Source organism: Aulonocara stuartgranti, assembly GCF_965226115.1.
Source record: "Aulonocara stuartgranti genome assembly, chromosome: 1".
Classification (NCBI taxonomy): Eukaryota; Metazoa; Chordata; class Actinopteri; order Cichliformes; family Cichlidae; genus Aulonocara; species Aulonocara stuartgranti.
In genome coordinates, this window is record NC_138939.1 from 30209084 (window position 1) to 30233798 (window position 24715).

General features: G+C 39.4%; 1 protein-coding gene and 1 long non-coding RNA gene across 3 annotated transcripts in view; one reads left to right on the plus strand and one right to left on the minus strand.

Moving 5' to 3' along the window:
- chrna7a (cholinergic receptor, nicotinic, alpha 7a (neuronal)) overlaps positions 1 to 22864 on the plus strand; it is a 34915-nt gene extending 12051 nt beyond the window's left edge. For both annotated transcript variants that reach the window (XM_082526610.1, XM_082526611.1), the window contains exons 7-11: positions 14198 to 14365; positions 14475 to 14669; positions 19683 to 19769; positions 20167 to 20276; positions 21714 to 22864. In XM_082526610.1, coding sequence (XP_082382736.1) covers positions 14198 to 14365; positions 14475 to 14669; positions 19683 to 19769; positions 20167 to 20276; positions 21714 to 22256 — 1103 coding nt within the window. In that variant the 3' untranslated portion in view covers positions 22257 to 22864. The remainder of the gene's footprint in view (positions 1 to 14197; positions 14366 to 14474; positions 14670 to 19682; positions 19770 to 20166; positions 20277 to 21713) is intronic.
- LOC309700015 lies at positions 1631 to 6899 on the minus strand. The gene is made up of 2 exons (XR_014274552.1): positions 2084 to 6899; positions 1631 to 2032 (listed from the first exon to the last, which is right to left on the minus strand). It is a non-coding gene; the product is annotated as an uncharacterized lncRNA (long non-coding RNA).
- Positions 22865 to 24715: the final 1851 nt, after the last annotated feature.

A 24715-nucleotide genomic window follows, 5' to 3' on the forward strand; every position in this document is an offset into this window, starting at 1 on the left:
ATATTTCTTGGCCCAGTCTTGACGTTTCAGCTTGTGTGTCTTGTTCAGTGGTGGTCGTCTTTCAGCCTTTCTTACCTTGGCCATGTCTCTGAGTATTGCACACCTTGTGCTTTTGGGCACTCCAGTGATGTTGCAGCTCTGAAATATGGCCAAACTGGTGGCAAGTGGCATCTTGGCAGCTGCACGCTTGACTTTTCTCAGTTCATAGGCAGTTATTTTGCGCCTTGGTTTTTCCACACGCTTCTTGCGACCCTGTTGACTATTTTGAATGAAACGCTTGATTGTTCGATGATCACGCTTCAGAAGCTTTGCAATTTTGAGACTGCTGCATCCCTCTGCAAGATATCTCACTATTTTTGACTTTTCTGAGCCCGTCAAGTCCTTCTTTTGACCCATTTTGCCAAAGGAAAGGACGTTGCCTAATAATTATGCACACCTGATATAGGGTGTTGATGTCATTAGACCACACCCCTTCTCATTACAGAGATGCACATCACCTAATATGCTTAATTGGTAGCAGGCTTTCGAGCCTATACAGCTTGGAGTAAGACAACATGCATGAAGAGGATGATGTGGACAAAATACTCATTTGCCTAATAATTCTGCACTCCCTGTATAAACACAGGTAGTAAGAATGATGTCCTAATAAAACCTTTTGTCAAACACAGTTACAGAACAGAACAGGCCAATGTTTAGAGGCTGCAGATAACCACTCGATCACATTTCAAGACTTGAAGAGTCTTTTGTGACTAAAAACCTACATGTAATGGCAAAAATTAACTGACATTTTATATGATGCTAAAAAAGAAAATACCCGTGCTATATTTGTTGTTTGTGTGACTAAAATCCAAACCTTTGAAAATGTTTCATTATTCTTTAATTATCAAAATACATCTGCTTTACACTCGTCCTCAGAGGACAGCGACTCGCTGCCATTAATGTGCATCTACACCCCCATGAGTATTACTGTAGAGGTACTCGTCACTTCTCTCTGTAGCGACAAGTACCCGACTTTAATAATTCAGAGCAGTGAACAAATGTGGGTCTGGTGTGGCTTTGCAAATATATGAAATTTTAACCCTGGAGGGCTTTTGGAATACTTGTACATAATAATTATGATAGTATATCATTATTTGACATAAAGAACAAGAAGTCTCATTATTTTTTCATATTGGCTTTGTAATGAACTCAAATTATTTTTGCAGTATTCACAATAAAATCTGAGAGAGTGGATGACTGTCTTTGATTCATAAATTACTTTAAGTTGAATTATTTTCTACAAAAAGAGGTTTTAGTTGGTTATGAACTGAAACAAACCTGTTATTATTATTATTATTATTATTATTATTATTATTATTATTATTATTATACCGAGCAGATTCTTACCATTGTGCAGTAACATGACAAACTATGACTTGGGGATAGCAGATGCTAATGAGCTCTCATAAGCTGCAGCTTTGAATTGATTTCCTGAACTTAATGCCCCACAGATGTATTTTAATATGTTAGGTTTTTAGCTTCTTCTTCTTCTTTTTTTTTTTTTTTGTCTTTTCTATGACGTGTGTTAAGATTCAATATTGAGGAAGGGTACAAGAGGTGATCGAAGAATAACCACACCGATCCGGCCGGGTGAAGTCAAACGATGATTTTAATGAATACACGCGTGGGAAGACAACTCTGTACGCAGACAGGAAGTAGTCTTCGACTTAATCAAAGCATGAACAGATATTTTATAGCATCAGGGTTTGTTTACTGACGCCCCTTCATGCGTCACCGGTACATTTTATACATAGATCAGATCAACATCATCATGACTTTTCACCCAGAAAATCATCTTCTATTTTCATGGCGTGGTACTTTCCGTTCTTATCTTGTTCCTCTTTCTTGCCGAGACACCAAGAAACGGTTCCTCTTTTACCAAGACAATTTTGCAGTTACAGCCAAACATAACTAACCTCTTCCTCTAAATAAATCTAATTTAAAGTGTGTGTGTGTGTGTGTGTGTGTTGACCTCACATGCTCTTTGTGTCACCTCTTCACCTACTGTCTGTGTCTCGTCCTCAAATGCTCTTTCTCAATTCACCTGTTGCACTTCTGACCTTTTACCAGACCAGAAGCTCACTGAAACTATGTGTATGTCTTCTACTAAATAAATGTTTTAATCAAGAACCTCTACTTAAACCTTAATATAAAATGACCTGATATAAGTGTTTTGTAAGCATGTATTGCGATTCCTTCTATGGCTCCAAGTCACTTGCACAATAGATTGTCCGAACATCGCGCCGAACAAAGCTTCCGACCCCCAATTAATTGACCGAGCTCCAACTCTTTAATAAGCACAGATATGCATTGTGTATAAAATAGTCATAACTGCTTAAGGCCTTCTTAAAGCTATCTGTTACATTGTTAAAGCCTCGTCTTAGCCTGCGGCTCAAAATAACTTCCTGCTTTCACTTCTGCATACAACTTCCTGTCAGCCTGCAACTCAGTCTTTCTGAAAGAGACACTGTTTAACCCTTTGAATGCAATATAAACTCCAGATTTTATTATTAATGCAATGGTAATGATGACAATTATTTAACAATAGCAGTAAAATAATTTCCCTCCTCGACACTCCCCCTTTTGACCTCTGGAACACCAGAGGTCACAATACATTGTGTCCTCACGCAGACCCTTCTCTGGTGGTCTCGAACCTCGAGATCTCCAGGATCCTCGCCCCTCCTGTGGTCGCCGAGATCTTCTGCAAAGGAAACAAAACACCTTTTCTAGCATCTCCCTAACTTATCCTATCTGGGACTCTTTAATCAAAAGCCTGATCCTAATTATCTTCTTAACTTATTGACTTGTATTTATGTATACTCTTCAACGTTACTCATCCCTTTAAACTCTTTAAGCCCTGCTTTCACGTCCAGTTGCTCGCTCTATTTTCCCTTATCTGATCATCAACATCCTGTGCACAAATTGTCACTACTACAAGTTCCTCCACTCTAAAAGAAAACAACCACTTTAATCAATTAAGTTTAAGCATATAAGCAATTACTCCTGTATACATTTCCTCATAACTAAATGCTGCCTTGAAACAACTCCTATGTGTTAACTTCATTTTAACCTCACATTTCCTATGTTATAACCCATTTTGGTATAGCCTTTTTATTTCATTTTGCTCTTTAAATGTAACCATACCTTCTTATTCTAATTTATCAGACTTAACCAAAATATATGCTTTCCTTCCTCTTTGGTCCTTCTTTAAGTTCAGTTAAAAGCTAAATGAATTTAAGGCCTTTTGCCTGGAATCAATACTGTCATGTGTGTTCCTTAACTCTGTGTCTGTAAGCGTGTGCAATCCTTCATGAACTCATATTATCCTCACAGTAGATTGGCTAATCATAGCGCTAGCCAAAGGCTCGTGACCCTCCAGAGACAAATTTGAGCCACAACTCCTTTAAAAGCACAAAATGCAATATGTATAAAAATCATTTCTATTTATAAGCTCCCCCTTTATCCTAAAAATACCTCCTATGTAATATCTGTATGTGTAAGCCTACATTATAACCACTTCTTCTAAAAATCAAAAAAGAAATCAAACCTGTTCTACTCCTTCAACCCTCACTAGTTTTCCCTCTAAAATTTATTCACAGCTTTGAAAAACTTTGAAAAACCGGCATTGTATCTTCTAAACAGGATTCAGTTCTGTCATGGTCCTGGGCCATGTTGGCCCAGCATTCTTGGTTCCTTGTATTTTCGCTCCTTATTTAGGCCAGGTTTTCTGAGGTGTCCTGTTGTGGTGTTCCCTAAGTGTTTTTCCCTTTGTGACTCTTACCCCCTTGTGCCCCTCTGTGTATTTATGAGCTCTCGTCTCTCTTTGTGTTTATTCCATGTTTTCCCCCAGCCTGTTATGTCTGTGTTCTCCCCGTGCTCTGGGTGTATTTAAGTTGTGTCTTCTGTTATGGTAGTTGCTGGTTTGTCTGTGTTGTTTCCCCTCGGTCTCCCTGCGTCTCGTTTCTGGTTTGTGTTATTAGCTTACCCAGTTTAGGTTTCCGGTTTCTTGTTTTTCCACCAGTGCTGTTTTGTGCCCACCGTTGTAAATAAATATTCACCTGCACCAGAGCTGCCGCCTTTTGGGTCCTTTTCTACAACTCCACACGGCTTGCCTCGCAAACCGTGACAAGTTCACTTTTAATCCTTTAACCTTAACTTAAAAATAACAGTTTCAGTTTTACCATATCCAAATGATCAAAAACCCAAAAGGTCCTAAAATGATCCTAAATTATTAAACAATTAAATTATTAAACCCTAAACCCCCCTTTATCTTGATACATTTCATGTGTCAAGATACTATACAAAACTTAAAACTGCTCAGTTTTCCCCACTCATGATCCAATCTATGTCATAAAAATAAACTTAAAACAGAACAGTTATCAGTCATGTGTTTCTACAATTAATGATAACTGAGTTACATCAAAAAATATTTCCCCTTTAGCATTTGGCATTCTCCCAACAATATACTATAATCCCATAATCTAACCCCACCTAATAAAACAAAACAGAAATTTTCTCTGGTAAAAACAAATTGTTTGTCCACATTAATTCATCCTCACTCACATACAGTCTCACATTCACTCACATGCAGTCACACCTTTATTTGCTGATAGTGGAGCTTCCCGCACGATCAGATACTCCACCCTCAGCAAAATGAGCTCAGTCATTTTTTATTTTCCATAGGAAAATATTTCTTTATGCTTTTGGACTGGATTGACTCGCATAAAATCCTTTTTACAGGGACTTACGACCTGAATTGTCCCCAGGTAGCTTTCTCCTCAGCCAATTGTAATCTGGAAAGCCCCCTTATATTTGCTCCTCCCGATAATTTTCAGCGCCGTTATTCACTGTTGCAGGCCTGCTTAAAACAGAAATGAAAAATAGAGCTGATTGTTAGCTCATAAAAACAAAACAAAATCACCTGACAGGTTTTCTTTAAGTGCACTGTTACAAAATAATGGGCCCAATTTTAGACATGTCCATGTTTCCTAAAACTCCCTCTATTTAAAACAAAAACACCAACAACAACCTACCTGACAGAATCAACCCATCACCACAACAACCTTAAACACACAAATCTTGCCACCACATAATTTCACCTCCTCAATACACCAAAAGTCTCATTAAAACCACTCAATTTGCACACAAAAATCACCCCCTTATACTCTTAAATTCAGCATAAGACCCCTTACAACATCATATAATCACTAAACTATAAATTCCCTACCCCAATCTACACTTCTCGTCTCTGCTATGCTTCCTCTTCCTGAAAGTCACAGTCACACACACACTCAGGAAGTTCTTTCGTCACCACACACTCCAGCTAATTTGCATACTGAATCATCTCTCAAGAAGCTGTAACAACAGAAACATATGTTTAAACATTCCCAACTCATTAAATCATTTTATTTCTTCCAACAGTGATCACTAGTGTTGATCACTCAGTACGAGAGCACTCCTAAGTCACTCTTTTTAAAACTACTTTAATCCCTTTTTCGTTTTCATAACTCCCTTTGTCATATGGCTTATTCTATTCCTCAATTACAAACTCAAATGTATTTTATTAAACATTCACACCCTTGTATCATTCATACAAAATAGCAAGCTGTTCTTCATTGCCTATGTTTGTGTTCTTAGCCAGGTTTAATCAGTGTCTATGCATTAAACTCCATGAGCTTGTCTTGTCTTTATAAGTTTAATGCATTTCCTGTTTGTGTGTGAATTTGCATATGGTGCTTTTACAGTGTGTCAGACTCCTTCATAATTTTGCCTTTAAACAGTCAATTTTCTCCTCCCCAAATTTACTAACCCAAATTCTGATTTCCTACCTTAAATAGCAGCATTCCTTGTCCTCAGCCAGAAGGTAGGGCTCCACTTGCCACTTTCCACCTCCACCCTAGCCCAGCGGTCTTACCCGTCAGGACCCGTCTTCTTACTGAAGCCGAGAGTAATCGTGACTGTGCCTGCCTTAGGTTGTCCCAGGGTTTCGAGGTGGGATCTTACCCGTCATGGGCTATCCAGCCTTCCATACTCGCCTGATACGGGGCCCAAGTGGGCAGGGGAGGGAACACACTGGCTCTGGGAATTAAAGGAATGTAAGCTGCTTCCTTCATTGCATCTTATATTAAACTATCTCTATAATAAGCTATCTCAATTCTGACTCCTTCCTAGAATAATTTCACATATGGCACTTTGTGTATGTGTGTTTTCTATTCATTAATGTAATTGTCAGTTATTTTCTCTCTTTATTTTATTTTCTTTTGTTTGTTTGTGACGTTCTACTTTAGTTCTACTAAACCTTGATGTAAAAACAATACTCCCTTATTTCACGCACACACTCTGCATTTTGCCTACGCACACACTTCTCTCTCAGACTTCCTCTGTTCACACATCACCTTATATGGGCATGCAAACTTCCTGTCACCCACACCATTTCCTGTTACACACACACTGCACGCAGCTGCTCAGAGCAGCTCAAGCTGCTTTGCTGTTTCTCCAGGCTAATCAAACTTATTTTGTATTTACAATCTACAAACCCTCTGTAATTCTACTAACTTTTGACCTAAAATGTAGCATCATTCACACAATGATTTCATGATCCTCTCACACACACCTTTTAAATAAACTAAACTCTTATAACATCACTCATGCCTCTCTCAAATTAAAAACACTTTCAAAGTTTAAAACGTCCTACTTTACATCACCCAAGAAATACCTCTCACACCTTTATTCATCATGTCAAAGCTTCTAGTCACCGCATTCACACTTAAACTGTGACTAGAGTTAAGGAATATAACTCAACACACTTTCCTAAGAGTATTTTAGACATGCTTGTCATAATCAAAAAGAGCAAGTAAAAAACAAACAAAAAAAATTGAAACCTCCATTAATTCTCACCGCACACACAAGAAATTGAAAAAATAAAACCCACCAGCAACTAATACTGGAGAAAAGTTACTACTGAAAGTGATGTGTTAGCCTTAAGTATACACAGTGCACTCAATATATTTATATATCTACATCCAAACTCAGTCAATTACTATACATCCACTACGGCAACTCAAAACTTTATTTATAGTCCTCTAATAAACATAAATGGCATTTGAAACACACACTCAACAATGTTTGCAGCAGTATTTGTAAAACCAACTGTGGCTTAAACAGTTCACTGCTTACTCATTTGCATTTTCACTCACACACACCGTCTAAAAATAGCAGCAGCATTGCCTCAGACTCCTTTCACACAGAGATCTCTTATTTTACAAAGACGTCTTATATTTACAACTACTGTCAGATCTGTCAGCTTTAGCGCCTACACAATTTAGACAAATTTAAAATAACCGCCCACCAATTAACCAGTATCAAGACTTTAACTGTTTCTGGCCTCATTTCTAAAATCCCTAACTCAATTTAAAAGCGTCAACCAACCCAAACTTTGCCTGAAGCTCTATTTTTGGCATTTCACAGCCAAGGCTTACCTCGAAGTGTTAAGTTAAAGTTACACGCCCGAAGACCAACTTCTCCTGTCCAAAAAAGCGCAGATACCGTTGCAAACGGTAAGGAGACTCTAACTCCTAGCTTAATTCCGGGATGCCCTGTACCCCACAGCTAAACCACACTGAACTAACCCTCTTCGCCGAGAGGTCAATGTCGCGCGTCCACGACAAGGAGGGAGCGTAACCTCCGGGCTCTGCGCTTCCTAGCAGACTCTAACTGCCGTTCTAGAATAATTTATAATACTTTGAAACAACAGTCAACACCCGAAACAAGTGTATAACTGAAGCAGGTGCAACCTAGTGGTCAAATGGAGACTCCAACTCACAAAATGACCGCTCAGGTCCACTCTTATGACCAAATTTGGACTCTAACCAACACAATAACCAATTCCCTACCAAACTACTTGAGACTCTAACTCAATTTCTTTGGGACTTCAACCCAGTATTTAAACTTTTCCTGGCAGACTCTAACTGCTTTAGCAGACTTTACTGCTTTCATTTCTTCATTCTTCTTAGCAGAACTCTAACTGCTTCAACTCATGAGATTTTTCATCAAAATCAAAACAGACATGCACCAGTAACTTCAGTGAGTAGACTTAAATTTTATCATGTCCAATTTGGCACACTTTGGAAATAATTCAACAGGTAGTGCCTTACCTTTTGGATAAGCCGGCTTATGCCCACTCACTTAGACCACTGGAATTCATGTCTGCCCGTCAGACCACCTAAGACCCCGGATTTCTCCGTCTAAACCTCCAACTCACCCTCCTCAATAACCGGACGAAGCCCCCAAATGTTAAGATTCAATATTGAGGAAGGGTACAAGAGGTGATCGAAGAATAACCACACCGATCCGGCCGGGTGAAGTCAAACGATGATTTTAATGAATACACGCGTGGGAAGACAACTCTGTACGCAGACAGGAAGTAGTCTTCGACTTAATCAAAGCATGAACAGATATTTTATAGCATCAGGGTTTGTTTACTGACGCCCCTTCATGCGTCACCGGTACATTTTATACATAGATCAGATCAACATCATCATGACTTTTCACCCAGAAAATCATCTTCTATTTTCATGGCGTGGTACTTTCCGTTCTTATCTTGTTCCTCTTTCTTGCCGAGACACCAAGAAACGGTTCCTCTTTTACCAAGACAATTTTGCAGTTACAGCCAAACATAACTAACCTCTTCCTCTAAATAAATCTAATTTAAAGTGTGTGTGTGTGTGTGTGTGTTGACCTCACATGCTCTTTGTGTCACCTCTTCACCTACTGTCTGTGTCTCGTCCTCAAATGCTCTTTCTCAATTCACCTGTTGCACTTCTGACCTTTTACCAGACCAGAAGCTCACTGAAACTATGTGTATGTCTTCTACTAAATAAATGTTTTAATCAAGAACCTCTACTTAAACCTTAATATAAAATGACCTGATATAAGTGTTTTGTAAGCATGTATTGCGATTCCTTCTATGGCTCCAAGTCACTTGCACAATAGATTGTCCGAACATCGCGCCGAACAAAGCTTCCGACCCCCAATTAATTGACCGAGCTCCAACTCTTTAATAAGCACAGATATGCATTGTGTATAAAATAGTCATAACTGCTTAAGGCCTTCTTAAAGCTATCTGTTACATTGTTAAAGCCTCGTCTTAGCCTGCGGCTCAAAATAACTTCCTGCTTTCACTTCTGCATACAACTTCCTGTCAGCCTGCAACTCAGTCTTTCTGAAAGAGACACTGTTTAACCCTTTGAATGCAATATAAACTCCAGATTTTATTATTAATGCAATGGTAATGATGACAATTATTTAACAATAGCAGTAAAATAATTTCCCTCCTCGACACGTGTTACATGAGAAGATTAGTATTGCTAAGTATGAAATATGAGCCAGGAGCTCTCGACTTAGGCTAGCATAAAAATGTGGTTTTTCATTTAGCAAGTCTGGTCACATGTTTAACTGTGTTATTACTCTTTTCATCTCATTCTTGCAAAGAAAGTGTCATCTTCTAATGTTTTTCTTAGAGCAGAATGACTTTTTTTTTTCCAAATCCACCTGGTTCTGAGACACCATTCACATTTTGATGCTATATATTAGGCATGTTAAACTCAATTTACATTGCAGGTCACATACTAATCTTATGTGGCCCAGACATCCTGTCAATGTACAGAAATGTAACTACATATTTATACCAACTTAAAGACAGTCCTCCCCAGATTCCACCAACATGTCTCCTGCCACACCAGAGGAGACAAGACTTTAGACCATGTGTATTCCAACCTGGCTGGAGCCTACAAAGCCACACCCCTCCCCCACATTGGACAATCGGACCATCTCTCCCTGTTCCTCACACCTCGGTATTCACCACTCATCCAACGTGTGAAACCTGCTGTGAGGACAATTAAAGTGTGGCCAGAGGGGACAGACGCAGTGCTCCAGGACAGATTTAAAAACACAGACTGGAATATGTTCACCCACACAGACCTGGACCAGTACGCCTCATCTGTACTGGATTACATCTCCAAAACCACAGACAGTGTCACCACCCAGAAACGGATCACCATGTACCCCAACCAGAAGCCTTGGATGAACCGGGATGTTCGTCTCCTCCTGAAGGCCCGCAACACTGCCTTTAGGTCAGGAGATGCACACGCCTACAGTACAGCCAGGGCTAATCTAAAGAAGGGCATCAAAAAAGCCAAACACCATTACAAAAAGAAGGTAGAAGAACACTTCTCCAACTCCAACCCCCGACGCATGTGGCAAGGACTCCAGACCATTACAGACTACAGGACCACCAAACCCTCCCCCGCATCCTCTGATGTCTCCTTCCTCAACGAGCTCAACAACTTTTATGCTCGTTTTGAATCAGAATCAGAATCAGAATCAGAATGGGTTTATTGCCAGATGTTGAGGTTTACAACATTAGGAAATTGCTGCGGTGCTTCAGTGCAAACAATAAGAATTAAAGTGCTATGTAGAAAGAAAGATATGTGCATGAGATATACATGAGATATATACATGAGAATAAGAATTATGAGTGCTACGTAGAAAGATATATACATGAGCGAGGGAACCCCACAACCACAACCAAAGCAGACATGACGCCAGACCACCAACCTATGACTCTCTCCCCCACCGATGTAGGAGCGGTGCTGAGCAGGATCAATGTCCACAAGGCTGCAGGCCCTGATGGCATCCCCGGGCGTGTTCTCAGAGCGTGTTCTGGGGAGCTTGCAGGAGTGCTCACAGACATATTCAATCTGTCCTTGGCCCACGCTGTGGTACCGGCCTGCTTCAAATCCACCTCCATCGTCCCGATACCCAAAAACTCCAACCCATCTTGCCTCAATGATTACCGCCCAGTAGCACTCACCCCCATCATCACTAAGTGCTTAGAGCGACTGGTCCTAGCACACTTCAAATCCTGTCTCCCCCCCACCCTGGACCCCCACCAATTCGCATACCGCCGGAACAGGAGCACAGAGGATGCAGTCTCCATCGCACTGCACTCTGTCCTCTCACACCTGGACAACAACAACACCTATGCCAGAATGCTGTTTATAGACTTCAGTTCAGCATTCAATACAATCCACCCCTCACAACTCATCAGGAAACTGACAGACCTGGGTATCAGTTCCCTCATCTGCAAATGGTTACTGGACTTCCTGACCAACCGCCCCCAACATGTCCGGCTGGATAACCGCTGCTCATCTACCATCACAATGAACACCGGTGTACCACAAGGCTGTGTGATGAGCCCTTTCCTCTACTCCCTCTTCACCCACGACTGCAGACCTGCTGATGGTTCCAACACCATCATTAAGTTTGCAGATGACACCACGGTGATTGGCCTCATCAGTGACAACGATGAGGCCGCCTACAGGGAGGAGGTGGATCGTCTGGCTGAGTGGTGCGACAGAAACAACCTGCTGCTTAACACCGAGAAGACCAAGGAGCTCATCGTGGACTACAGGAGGAATGCTGACCCACATCCACCCATCCACATTAAGGGGACGGCTGTGGAGCGTGTGAGCAGCTTCAAGTTCCTGGGAGTCCACATCTCCGAGGATCTCACCTGGACGACCAACTGCTCCAAGCTGGTCAAGAAGGCTCACCAGCGCCTCTTCTTCTTGAGGACTCTGAGGAAGAACCACCTGTCCTCAGACATCCTGGTGAACTTCTATCGCTGCACCATCGAGAGCATCCTGACCAACTGTATAACAGTCTGGTACGGGAACTGCTCTGCCTCGGACCGGAAGGCGTTGCAGAGGGTCGTGAAAACTGCCCAGCGCATCGCCGGAGCACCACTTCCTGCCATAAAAGACATCTACAGGAAGCGGTGTCTGAAAAGGGCTGGGAAAATCATCAAAGACCCCAGTCACCCATCACATGGACTCTTCACCCTCCTGCCCTCTGGGAGGCGCCACAGGAGCCTCTGGACTAAGACCACCAGGTACCGGAACAGCTTCTTCCCCACAGCTGTCAGACTCCTGAACTCTGCCTCCTGACATCTGACCCACGTTAAACTCATGGACTGAACATACACACACCCACAATGGACAACTGTACCCTCAAACACAATAATAACATGGACTGAACCACCACTCACAACCACTAGCACTTTATATAGCCTCTGTAGAAACTATCCACACCCTCACTTATCTTAACTGCACTACTGTATAGCTCTGTGTAAATAATCATTCTGTACATTCGATAATCTTTAATCCTACAACTGTTTACAACTTGCATAGTTCCCATTTCTGTATAGCTGTATATCCCAGATTCTGTAAAGTTATTTATTTCATTTCATATTCTGTATAGTTTTTCATATTTATATCCTGTTCATATCCTGTACATAGCTTGTACTCACTACAGCCTGTACATACTTATAGTTATAGAATATTCACAACATACTTCATACCGTGTACATTATAACATACCATAATAGACCCATTTCTGTAATATACTCACATATCTATATTATTGCTAATATATATTGTAATATATCTATATCACTAAAGCACTTCTGGATGGATGCAAACTGCATTTCGTTGCCCTGTACCTGTGCATGTGCAATGACAATAAAGTTGAATTCTAATTCTAATTCTAATTCTAATTCTAATTCAATGAGATATCTTAACATAAGAAAAAAAAATGCAATTTCACCAGTTTGTCTCAGTTTTTCTACACGATAAAGACATGCTGCTGTTGTAAAAGAAAGAAATGTCTCATTTAATTGCTCTGGTGTAGTATGAATGTCCATGAGGGAGGTCTTTATCCGTAGGAAAAGCTGTCGAACTTGTGAAAATGCAGTTTAAAAGTTGAAATTTACGTCCTCTTTCACATTTTCCAAAGCCATACTGTGGGACGGATTGGAGTTTTTGCTGGGCTGATTCTTGCCCACGGGCCTTATGTTTTTATATATATAAATCTCTCTCTAAAACCATCAGTGCATATGCACACACACGCCTACCAATCATAAAGTTAAAACCGACTGCTTAAATATTGCAAAGGTTATCGCTGACCCATCATAGGGTAAGTAAGAAAGTAAAGTTTCTTTATATAGCACTGTACAACCATTTACACACAATAAATATCAAAAGAGAACCACAAATAAAGATAAAAACCTAAATAACAAAAGTATGACAAGGTGTCCCTCTGTACCCACGAGTGGAGGTCAGCCCCTATGCCCATCAGGGGAAGAAGTCACCAAAAAGTCACAAGCTACAAGCTTTCGTTGCTTTCAAAGGAAAATATGATGTGAAGTGACACAGTGTAACTGGCTAAAAAAAATGGCTAAAAATAATAGTGTAATTATTTACATCACCTGTGGTTTCAATGACATGGCTGATCACTCTACATATGCAGTATAAGCATGGATTCAAGGGAGCACACTGAAACAGAGTGCCTTCCTGTCATAGCTGGTGATTACTGCTCTCCCTGCCAAGCTCTTCCCCTTTTTCCTTACCCAGCAAAAGTGCTGGCTGGCTTTCCCTTAGCATCTTTAATCAATACAGCTTGATCACTAGATTTATTCTGGATTGATTACTTCTGTCTCAAGAAAATTGCCTCTCAACTTTTCTCCAAATGATTCCTCATTGGATGCCTTATTGGTACCAAATAATCATTTCATGCTTGAGTTGAACACAACTGCATTATGTGGATAAAACTGTATGCAGATTGGACAAATCATTTGAATTTCCAGACATTTGTCTTTGTGACTGAGGTTCATTACAGTAAATCGGACTCATTCTTCAGTATTGTCTATATTCATTTCATATTCACGTTTGCCACCTTAATGCCGCTAGCAGAGGCATTGTTTACTGCCAGTGTCTTCTATATTTCTTAAATATGGATGAAAATAGTTTGGTGGCTGCCTGTCCTGAAGAATCACCCTCCACTTTCATCGCATTGTCATATTGGATTTTGTACTCTTTCTCAGATGGATGGCACTTTGACTTCACATCTCCTCAGAGTAAAACTCTTTGCTGCCTCTCTTTTTCATTTTTCAGTTTCTCTCTGCTTCCTATATACCAGAGTAATCGAGTGTGCTCTCTAACTAAGCTTGGAATATTCATGTGTCCATTTCTATCTACAGGTGAAGTACAATATGTATGAAAGCAAGTCTTTCGGCATCTTTCAGTGTTTCTCACCACAACAGGGATTTTCAAGAGCACCTGCCACATCGATGTGCGTTGGTTCCCGTTTGATGTCCAAAGATGTGACCTGAAGTTTGGTTCCTGGACATACGGGGGTTGGTCTCTGGACTTAAAGGTGATGGATGCAGATATCAGCAATTACATTGCCAACGGAGAGTGGGATCTTGTTGGTAAGTAAGGTTGTCAGTAAAATCATTGAAAATATTTTGCTCTAATCTTTCTCTCCAACTTTCTGTAACCCGTCGGACCACAGTAAATGTGTGCCTTGTTTTGAATCAGAGGTTCCAGGACAAAGGAATGAGCATTTCTACGGCTGTTGTGAGGAACCGTACCCTGACGTCACCTTCACCGTGGTGATGCGCAGACGGACGCTCTACTATGGCCTCAATCTTCTCATCCCATGCGTCCTGATCTCTACTCTGGCCCTGCTTGTCTTCCTCCTGCCTGCTGACTCTGGAGAGAAAATCTCCCTGGGTAAAACCAGCTTCATTCAAAAAAAAAAAAAAAAGTTCAGTTTGACAGCAATTTTTTGTAACACCAGTTTGTAAGAACTGTAATCTCAAGACTTCAATTGCAAAGTTAAGAACCTGCATTATAGATGGAAACCCATCAAAAGTTAGCAAGCAATGGATGGCCATGATACGCTAATGGGAGTCCACATATTAAGAAACTAGCAGGTACGTGGCAACCAGAGGTCATAAAAATTGAATTACATCCAGCTACTTCAGGCAACACCAGGCAAAATAAATTTCTGATAGTAGAAAAAGGTGTGTCCCATCTTTTCTCAACCCTCAGATGAGTGATTTAAGCAACTACCACAGTTACCTACATTACAGGGTTACCTAGGTAACCGGAGCCTGGAATGTCCACTAGCAACAAACCACAAGCGACAAAGACTATGTGAAAGTCCCTTTACTGTGCTCACATTACTGAAACCACCATGCATTTTTGGTTATATTGTTGGATACCTGACACACAGTCAGATCCATTTCCTTGTGCTTTTCACCCCTCAGCCTGAAAAGCTATTTGGGTATTTTGTCAATGCAATAACTCAGGAATGAGGGTATGTGAGATTTTCAAATTGATACAAATGGTACATCTACTAAAAATCTCAGATGAGTTTGAATCTCATTGAATCTTATACCTTCACCTCAAGATAGAAGGTCAAGTTGTTGTTTTTTAAAATCTTTTGAACACAGGAACTCAGAAAGATGTCAACTAGGATTTTCAAATTTATACCAAAGGTGCATTTGCTAGGAGGCCGAAGGATAGCACTGGTGGCAGAATTTTAGAGCAACCACAGAAAAACAACATATTAACTAAGTGGACAGTTTACGGCGAAGACATTTCTTGACTTCTTACCACTGTTTTCTCAGCTGCTATATGTGCTAAAGACAATCGTGAGGTTAGTATTAAATAATAAAGTTGGGGAAACAATGTGATGCCATTATTTTAAAATTACTCCAAAACTCTTTGTCTGCAATATGTTCTTTAAGCAGCAAGTTAATGCATATCACCTCAGTATCACAACCATACTGATAAGTCTGTTAACCAATATTGAAAGCTTTAATCGCACTCTGTGAACACATAGCTAGCGCCAAATGTGGTTCTACTTTTTTTAGACACAATCTACCTAAAGATGTGGCTCTGAATTAAAAATGCAGATAGTTTAGAAACCAGGAACTTCCAAGTTGTACATTTCAGAATGTCACTAATTGCAGTAGTGCTTTTGCAATTAGTGAAAAGATAAAATATTTTCTCCGCCACACTGAGAAAATTAAAACTTTAAGTTTCTGAGCTACCAAGCAAAGTTACTATGAGTTGAAGACATAACCTTAATTGTAATAGAGTCGAATACAATAATAACCCAGAGCATCAATTCACATTGAGAACAATAAACCCTGTATATGTTTAAACTCACTGTATCAGCATTGTCATTGTGAGCTTGCCAATGTTGTTATTCCACTCAAATTACAACTCTAGCAAAGCTACTGATATAGACTCCTTTTTAATATGAATTGATTTGGGATATCACTCTCAGTTGGAATGCATTTTGTTAGTGCAGAAATCCTTGTGCCAATCAAGCCATACGCTACATTATTTTTAAGCTGTCGTATCACCGAACACTAAACTAAAATTCCATTAGCTTCATTTTTTTTTTCAAGATGAAATCGAGATCCATTCTCTTCTGATGAGCTCATCTGGGCAGCTAATTTTGCTGTGGTGCAATATTCCAGATTTATATCCTGCGTGACTCTAAAGCAGCCGTCTGTAATATGCGTTTGTTGCCAGAACCATAAGACGTTATCAATTTAAATTGGGGTTTCAGAGGCATGTCTGCACCTCTGCTACTTAGAGTGTACCTTTCAGACATTGTTTCACCTTTGATACTTCAATTGCCGTGGCATCTTTTTCAGTTAGACTTTAGAGTTTAGGTGTTCTGTTTAGGTCCTGAGTGACCCCAGTATTGTTTCTGCACATCCACCAACCTATTTCTGAACACTGACTTTTCTCGATGATGTGTTCCATCCTCAGGTTACAACGGTAATTCTGTTAAAACATTTTCAATTTTGTTCTTTTGCAAGTCCTTCCAAGAAGCTTCAATGTCACAATTATTGTAAAAAAAAATCAAATGTTCCTAAACCCCCATGCTACAGAAAGTTTGATCATTTTGTAAACGACCTTATGCTAACGTGACTGTGATCTTTGTGATAACTATGATATGAAAAATGAAGCAAAATGGCCAAGAATTAATGAGATCATAACCAGGTTACATCATTTGCAGCCCAAGTAGTTTTGACACGCAGTCAAACCTTCTTTCATTATTCTTTAATTTTTCTCCATCTTAGACAACTTCAAAACCACTGCTTACCCATATTCTCTTGGGTAATCAGTGGTTTTATGAAAACCAATGGCTTTCCAGCAATCCTATTGCTCCGTGGCTTTATGAAGTGACCTAATTATAACCACAGATTGACGAACAGAATTGTCAGAAGACCTTTGAAAACCTTTAATCTTATCGCAGTTGTCAGAGTTGCCTGAGTGTTTCATTCATTCATTATAAATGCTTTATATAGACAGTATCTGAGGTGTGTGTACTGCATGTTTCAGTAGAGGCTATTAATTTATGTAGTTTCTGCCTTTTTCAAATGATTAGAGTCCTGTGTTGCAGCTGGATTCCTTCATTAACCAAATGATGCCTAATGTGTGGGCTCACTGTGTGCATTTTCATCTGTATGTTGCTTTTTATGTTTTCAAAGCTTATAGAGGAAAGAGAAATGAGGATTGGGTGTGTGAAGATATAAGTTTCTATGATAGTATGAATTCTTCTTTAACACAAAATTTATTTAAAATTGTTTATGTATAAAAAATTTATATCACTTCAATGTCTCATAGCTTCTTCTCAATCTATGTGTGTGCTGACTATGTCATAAAAACCACTGTAAATGAAATCAGTATATCTAGTTACCCAACTCAACGTCAGCATTTTTAAGAATGGCGAACACAGAGTGAGAAATGTGTTTTAATGCCAGCATTTATTGCCTGGTTTAATTTCAGTTAAATTGAGCTGCCATAAGAAGTGTGATTTGTGATATTATAAATGGATCAACAGGAACATTATAGTGCATTTAATGGTAAGATGAAAATTTAAGGAAAAACAACAAAATAGCCAAATAAAATGAAACTAGTTATTTTTTGAATGTTTGAATAGCTAACTGTTTGATATTATGCTATTTAAACTACAGTATGACATTTTTAAGAAAGATTATTGTGTATGTAGTTATGCAAAGAAGAGAGCACAACCCACGATTCATTGCATGACCCAGTTTGGGCTGCTGAACTGATGGCCTCACATCACTGTGCTTGACTCTAGAATACTTGTACATAGAGGAATATATGGTCGATAGTGTGCCCAGGTCCTGTGGCTGCAAAAAACACAGTGCTTGACAGTTGAAATGAGGTGTTTGCGTCAATATGCTGTGTTTGTTTTTCACCGTAGATGGCACTATGGTCAGTTTCCACTTTGGTGTCATCTGTTTAAAGGACATTGTTCCAGAAGTCTTGTAGTTTGTTCAGAAACTTTGAAACCTGAAGCTGTGCTGCCATATAGAAAGAAGAGACTTTCTCCTAGTTATCCTTCCAAGCCACCTATACTTGTTCATTCTTTTCCTATTTGTCATATTTAACACAGTAACTGAGGCTTGTAGTGTGTGTGATGTAGCTCTTGGTTTTTTGCAGTTTCTCTGAGTACTGCATGGTCTGACCCTGGGATGAGTTTGCTGGGCTGTCCACACATAAGTTTGTGTTAAATGGACTGGTTCTTATACAGCGCTTTTTTAGCCTACCTGAACACAACTTTATACAACTTGGCTCATTCACCCATTCATACAGTTTTCCACGTAAGTGCTTTCTATCTAACATTCACACATATTTCTACGTTGACAGATGCATCAGAGAGCAGCTTGGGGTCAGTATCTCGTCCAAGGGTGCAGGCTGGAAAAACCACTAACCTTCCAATTAGTAGATGACACGCTCTACCTGCTAAACCACAGCCACACCAAACACACCTGAGATACCTAAAACACCTGAAGGCTCCAGACCAGCAAACTACCAAAACCTCTGTTTTATAGATGAGCTCACACTTGTTAACAATAGATTAATCAAGTACATTAACAGCATCTGGCTGCTACTTATTTGATCCTCATTCCTGTGTCACTGGCCTGGTCTTTTTCCCTATCTAAGAAATTCAAAAAATAACTTTTGAAGATGTTGAAGAACATTAATACTCTCCTCAGTCCTTCTCAGATTTAAATATTCTTCCCTGATCCAAAGAAAGGACTAAAGTAGCAGTTATGACAAACTCAAGCCGCTTTTAAAGTGTTTTTCAGAGGTATCAAACGCACATGGGCATGCATGGGGGAAGTTGTGAAGTTAGTCATTAGAGCCAGTGGTGAAGTGAAAATTTGTCTCCCCATAGCTAAAGATACGTGTTGCTCTTGCTTTTACCTTTTCAGGTCATCTTGTGACACAGTGAGGTTTGATCACTCCCGAATTTTGATTTACAGAGATTATATGTTTCAATTTTTCACATTTGACTACTGTGAATTAACCAGTTGCTGTGGAGTAGAATAAACTTTAAAACAAAGCAGAATTAGCAGACTAAAAGAGTATAAGGTGGCACAAATTCATGGAATAAATTGAATGGCTTTGTGCGAAATAGGAACAAAATGTGAATAATAGAATAAATCTGGGTACAAAGCAACTGCAAACACCTGAAAATGATAAAACAGTCATTTTAATGTTTAATACGTCTGCAACAGTATTTATTGCTATAATATTAGAGGGTCTTTGTGTCTGTTTGTGACATAACATCCAGCTTATGGTGATTTGTAGCTGATTGAAAGATCAAAAACATACATGTGTGAATACTTTTGTTGAACTACGTTTTGTTGTCAGCTGATAACTGAGATTTGGTTTCCTCCCCAGGTATTACGGTCCTGCTCTCTCTGACTGTCTTTATGCTGCTAGTTGCAGAGATTATGCCTGCCACATCAGACTCTGTGCCTTTAATAGGTAAGCCAGGCCAAAGTTAAAAGCAGTTCCTATGGATGTCAACTACTATCAGAGAGAAGCAAAGGGTGAAATTTTCTGTAGTCATTTTTCATCAGGGATTTCCTTATATCACAGTGTAGCCAAATTCAAGCAGCTACCCAGTATTTAGATTTCATTTTGGTTTAGGGATCTGAGTCAGTCTGTTTGAATCAGTGGAATGAAAGCACTTCTTCAGGCACATAAGTGAGCAGTAATGCTCAAGGGATGAAGACATATTTGCTGTCCTTAATGATCGGCCCGGCCTTTCTTCTTGTATGCATAACCTTGATGTTATCATCTAGTTTTCTCATTGTTTTTTACTACACAGTACTTCTTTCTGATCCATTCTGATTGCCGCCTGCATTTCTTTTTTATGCAGCCGAATATTTTGCCACTACAATGGTCATTGTTGGTCTCTCAGTGATTGCTACAGTTCTGGTCCTGCAATATCATCACCACGACCCTGATGGAGGCAAGATGCCAAAATGGGTGAGTGTTTTCTCAAACAGTAATAACTTTTTCGTGAATTTTACTGGCATTATTATTTATGTCGTTTTATTATAGACACACGCAAAAATATGGAATACATTAAAAACAAACTGTTGACAAACCTAAATAAAATGCACATTTTTAAGTAATGAATTGAAAAACAAATGCTAGATATAGCAAATATGACACTGATTAAACATATATATGCGAATTCATAAGGGCTAAAACTATATCAAATATAATATATGTAACAAATATAACATAAGTGTATGTAGTGTAAGTAATGTATGTAATTTGAAAGATATTTCAGAAACCTGGGAAAGAGGAACAGAATAATCTCTAACAGTTCAAAATTAAGGTTACTAAGAAACAGATTAGTAACATAATTGGATACATTTCACAGTAATCATCTATAAAGGCCATGCTAGTGCTGAACAATATATAAATTCCACATATGCTGCCATCCAGATGACTTTATTCAGCAATCTACAATAACCTGCTTGCACTCAGGATTTGTCACATGGTGAAAATATTGCATTATCTGCACTATGAAATGAAAAATGTGAAAAATAAAGCCCAGAGGAGTTCAGCTGGAATCTTATATGAAGCAAGAATAGGAAAACATTTAGCTCTCAAAACTGCACTAATGGGCTCCTCAGTTCTCAAGCGCTTCAAAGAACAGGTGATGCAACACGGTGGTAAACAGTGAATCCACATTTAAAAACTTGTTGCTTGTATGGGCAGAGTTTTCAAAAGAAACTACAATTTTTCATTTTTAACATTTGATAAGTTATCTTTGTACTATTGTCAAAATACATATAGGGTTTAGATGATTTCCAAATTGTTGCATCATCCTGTTTTATTTACATTTCATTCAGTTTCCCAATTTATTTGGAGCAACTGGTAATAACCTAATGAAAAGGTATGGAGCCAAAGAATGCAACAACATTAGTGGAGTGAACACCTGCATGTTTTATATACTCACAGTTCATTAGATATGTACGTTTTGAAGATGAAAAGGGGGTCCAACCCAGTACTAGCAATGTGTGGCTAATAAAGTGGCCAGTGAGTGTGTACTCAGTCCACTTTTTACTGTGATTTGTCAATTTGGGAAAAGTTAATATGACAAAGCGCTATTTGTATAGCGTTTTACTAGTCCCTAAGGACCCCAAAGCGCTTTACACAACAAGTAATCCACCCATTCACACACTGGTGATGGCAGCTACATTGTAGCCACAGCTGCCCTGGGGCGCACTGACAGAGGTGAGGCTGCCGGACACTGGCGCCACCGCGCCATCGAGCATCTCTGTAAATATTACTGTGTCTAACCCATACAAATGAGACTGATATTCTGCACTCATTCTTATTTCTTCAATGGCAGATTTAAAGTGAATTGCAGCCTTAATCCACTCTTTCATTCACCGTTTTATCTCAAAGACCCGTGTGATCCTCCTGCATTGGTGTGCCTGGTTCCTGCGTATGAGGCGTCCGGGTGAGGAGCGAGTGCGTTCAGCCTGTCACAACAAGCCTCGACGGAGCAGCCTGACCAGCATAGACCTCAACATGAGCACCTCAGCCTCCCAATGCACCAATGGCAACATGCTCTATGTCGGCGTGCGTGGCCTGGAGAGCATTCACTGCTCCACTGCTGCCACCTCGTCTGACTCCGGGGTCCTCTGCGGACGCCTGGTTGGACGGGCAGGCGAGGACGAGATGCTCATCCCAGCAGGTCAGGTCACCCCAGTTGGAAGCCTAGAATTAGAGATGGCCAAGATCCTGGATGAGGTGCGCTACATCGCGAAAAGGTTCCGCGACCAAGACGAGGGTGAGTCTGTGTGCAACGAGTGGAAATTCGCCGCCTCCGTTATCGACAGGCTTTGTCTCATGGCTTTCTCACTCTTCACTATCCTCTGCACTATTGGTATCCTCATGTCAGCACCCAACTTTGTAGAGGCAATTTCCAAAGACTTTTTCACTTAGTTGTTCCCAGGAAATAAATGATTCATCAAATATAAAAGCCTACACCAATCACTGTTCTCACAAAGTAACCATTTTCAAACACACGGGGTAGTCATTTGGATACACTTACCCATACTTAATCCAAAGTTAAATGTAGAATGTATGTGATACATAAACAGCTGAATATATGCATCACATTACATTATTGAAAATTAGCTTTTCTCTTTTCTATCACACAGCCTGGCTTCACACCCTGTACTGTATGATTCTCTAAACTGCATAGTATTGCTTCAATGATACAATTTGCTAACCTGGCAAGAATGCTGTTATTAGTTATGCTGTGTTACCTGTGTATTACTGTGCATTATAATGTTTCTGTAATGTGTAATGTGGTCCATATACATAACGGCTACTGTACCTTCTATTCAAATGTATTTCATGTAGCACATTTCTATATCATACATTACATTGTATTACAATCATAAGTAGAACCAAAAGCTTTGATTTAAATGTCTTCTTACTTGGTTTTACTTACTGTTTATATTTGTATGATTTGATCACTAAGAATTTCTCATAGTTCAAAATGTTGTATGTTTCATTTTTTATCAGTTACTTTCAATGGGTTGATTCTTGTCCACTTTGAAGATTCATAAATAAATTCATTCAATTCAAAAACAATCCCTTGTCAATGACAGATGCTCACATGGGACAACGGGAATAATGTCCTTTTTTACACTTTTTCAGTGTTTTTTTAAAAGCCAAACACGTAAAGCAAATGTGGAGCTGTTTATGAAGCAAGAGTTTAACCTTCTGAAAACTAGACAGAGGTTCTAGCAGTAGGATAGTACGTGTCATCTTAAACCCCAGAATTCGTTTTTCACACGTCACAGCCAACAAACTCAAATGCACTACTCTCAATGAAGACGTTTTCTTGCAGTGAGGTCCGAGGCCTGGTGAAACAGGTGAGTCCACTTTTTTCAGTAGGATTCTCTCCAAAAGATCTCCCCAGTTTTCCACACTGGAGTTTCTGCACAAAGGAGAAGCTGGTGAATAGAGAGAACGGGAAGCAAACGCTAGACTTCACTGATTCAATGAATGAGGCAAAGACTGAAGGAATTCCTCCATCCTAAGTAGCAGCTGGTCACAGGTGATTACAAAGAGGTGAGATGATTACCTCCTTGTGGTAATTATGCTCATATTTTCACCAGAAAGAATTTCAGTTTCTGCCTAATACCACTGAGCTTTCACACATCACTTGTTAAATCACGGATTTCATCCTTATGTCCATCAGTTCAGTGGAAAAAATGTTGTTACATTAGTGCACACTGGATGCATAGCAATAGTGATTGTACTATGCTTTATTAATCTAACATGTGAGATGGAGTGTACCATTTCTTTTAATGTACCATGACAAACATGCATCTATCCATCCATCTAGCATCGGTCTCCTCAGTTCCCAAACACTTACACTGATCAAAGAATAGGTGATGCAACACAGTGGTAAACAGTGCCTCCACATTTAAAAGCGTGTTGCTTGCATGGGCAGAGTTTTTAAAAAAAATAACAACAAAACTACACTTTTAATTCTTTTTTAACACTTTCTCTTTATTGATTTTCATCTTATTTTACATACAGAACTAAAGAGGGCAAGGGAAACCAACACATTCACAAATGATCACATATTCCAAAATACACAACGCCTTGTTTTACGTACACATATTACATATTACACAGGTGCATGTTCCATTCAAACAAATTCGCAGCTGTCCCTCTGCATCACAGAGGTATCAGTTTCTAGTCTCTTGACGTATAACGATCCCATCGTTCCCAAAGTCTCTCTCCTTTCTCCTTCTGTAGCCGCAGTGAGAGGGTAATCAGTTCCATATAGAGCTGGGCGATATAAGATTTTTTCATATCACGATGTGTTTTTTTCATTTCAGGCGATAACGATATATCACGATATAAGCCAAATAACTAAATTTGTAAGATTTAAATGTGCCGTTGCTCACAAGTAAAATGTGAAATAATCAGCAGCTTGTTTTGATTTAAATATTTATTTCCCATAATAAGTTAAACAGGGCAGATGTACTTAAGGAAAATGAGACTTCAGTTTCAGATAAATAGAGGCAAATATTGCAAACTACACAAAAGGCAGCCGCTAAAGCGTTTAAGTTTGAAAATAGAACAAACAAAACAGACTCAATTGTCAATTCCACTTAGAAACAAAATATTAATTCTAAAAATAAATCTTAGTTTGTTTTACAGAAGAACAGACAAAATTGACTAACTAACTTTTGTCAATATCAAATAAACTGAGAACTAAAAGGAAATTCTCAATCTCCTTGTTGTATAGCTTAGCTTTTCAAACAGTTTTAAAATAAAGATGCTAACAGAACATTATATATAAATAAAACTTTAGTCTGACAAAAGCCTACAGGTTGTGGGACAGGAAGACAAGTCTATCCACTGCTTCAGGCTTT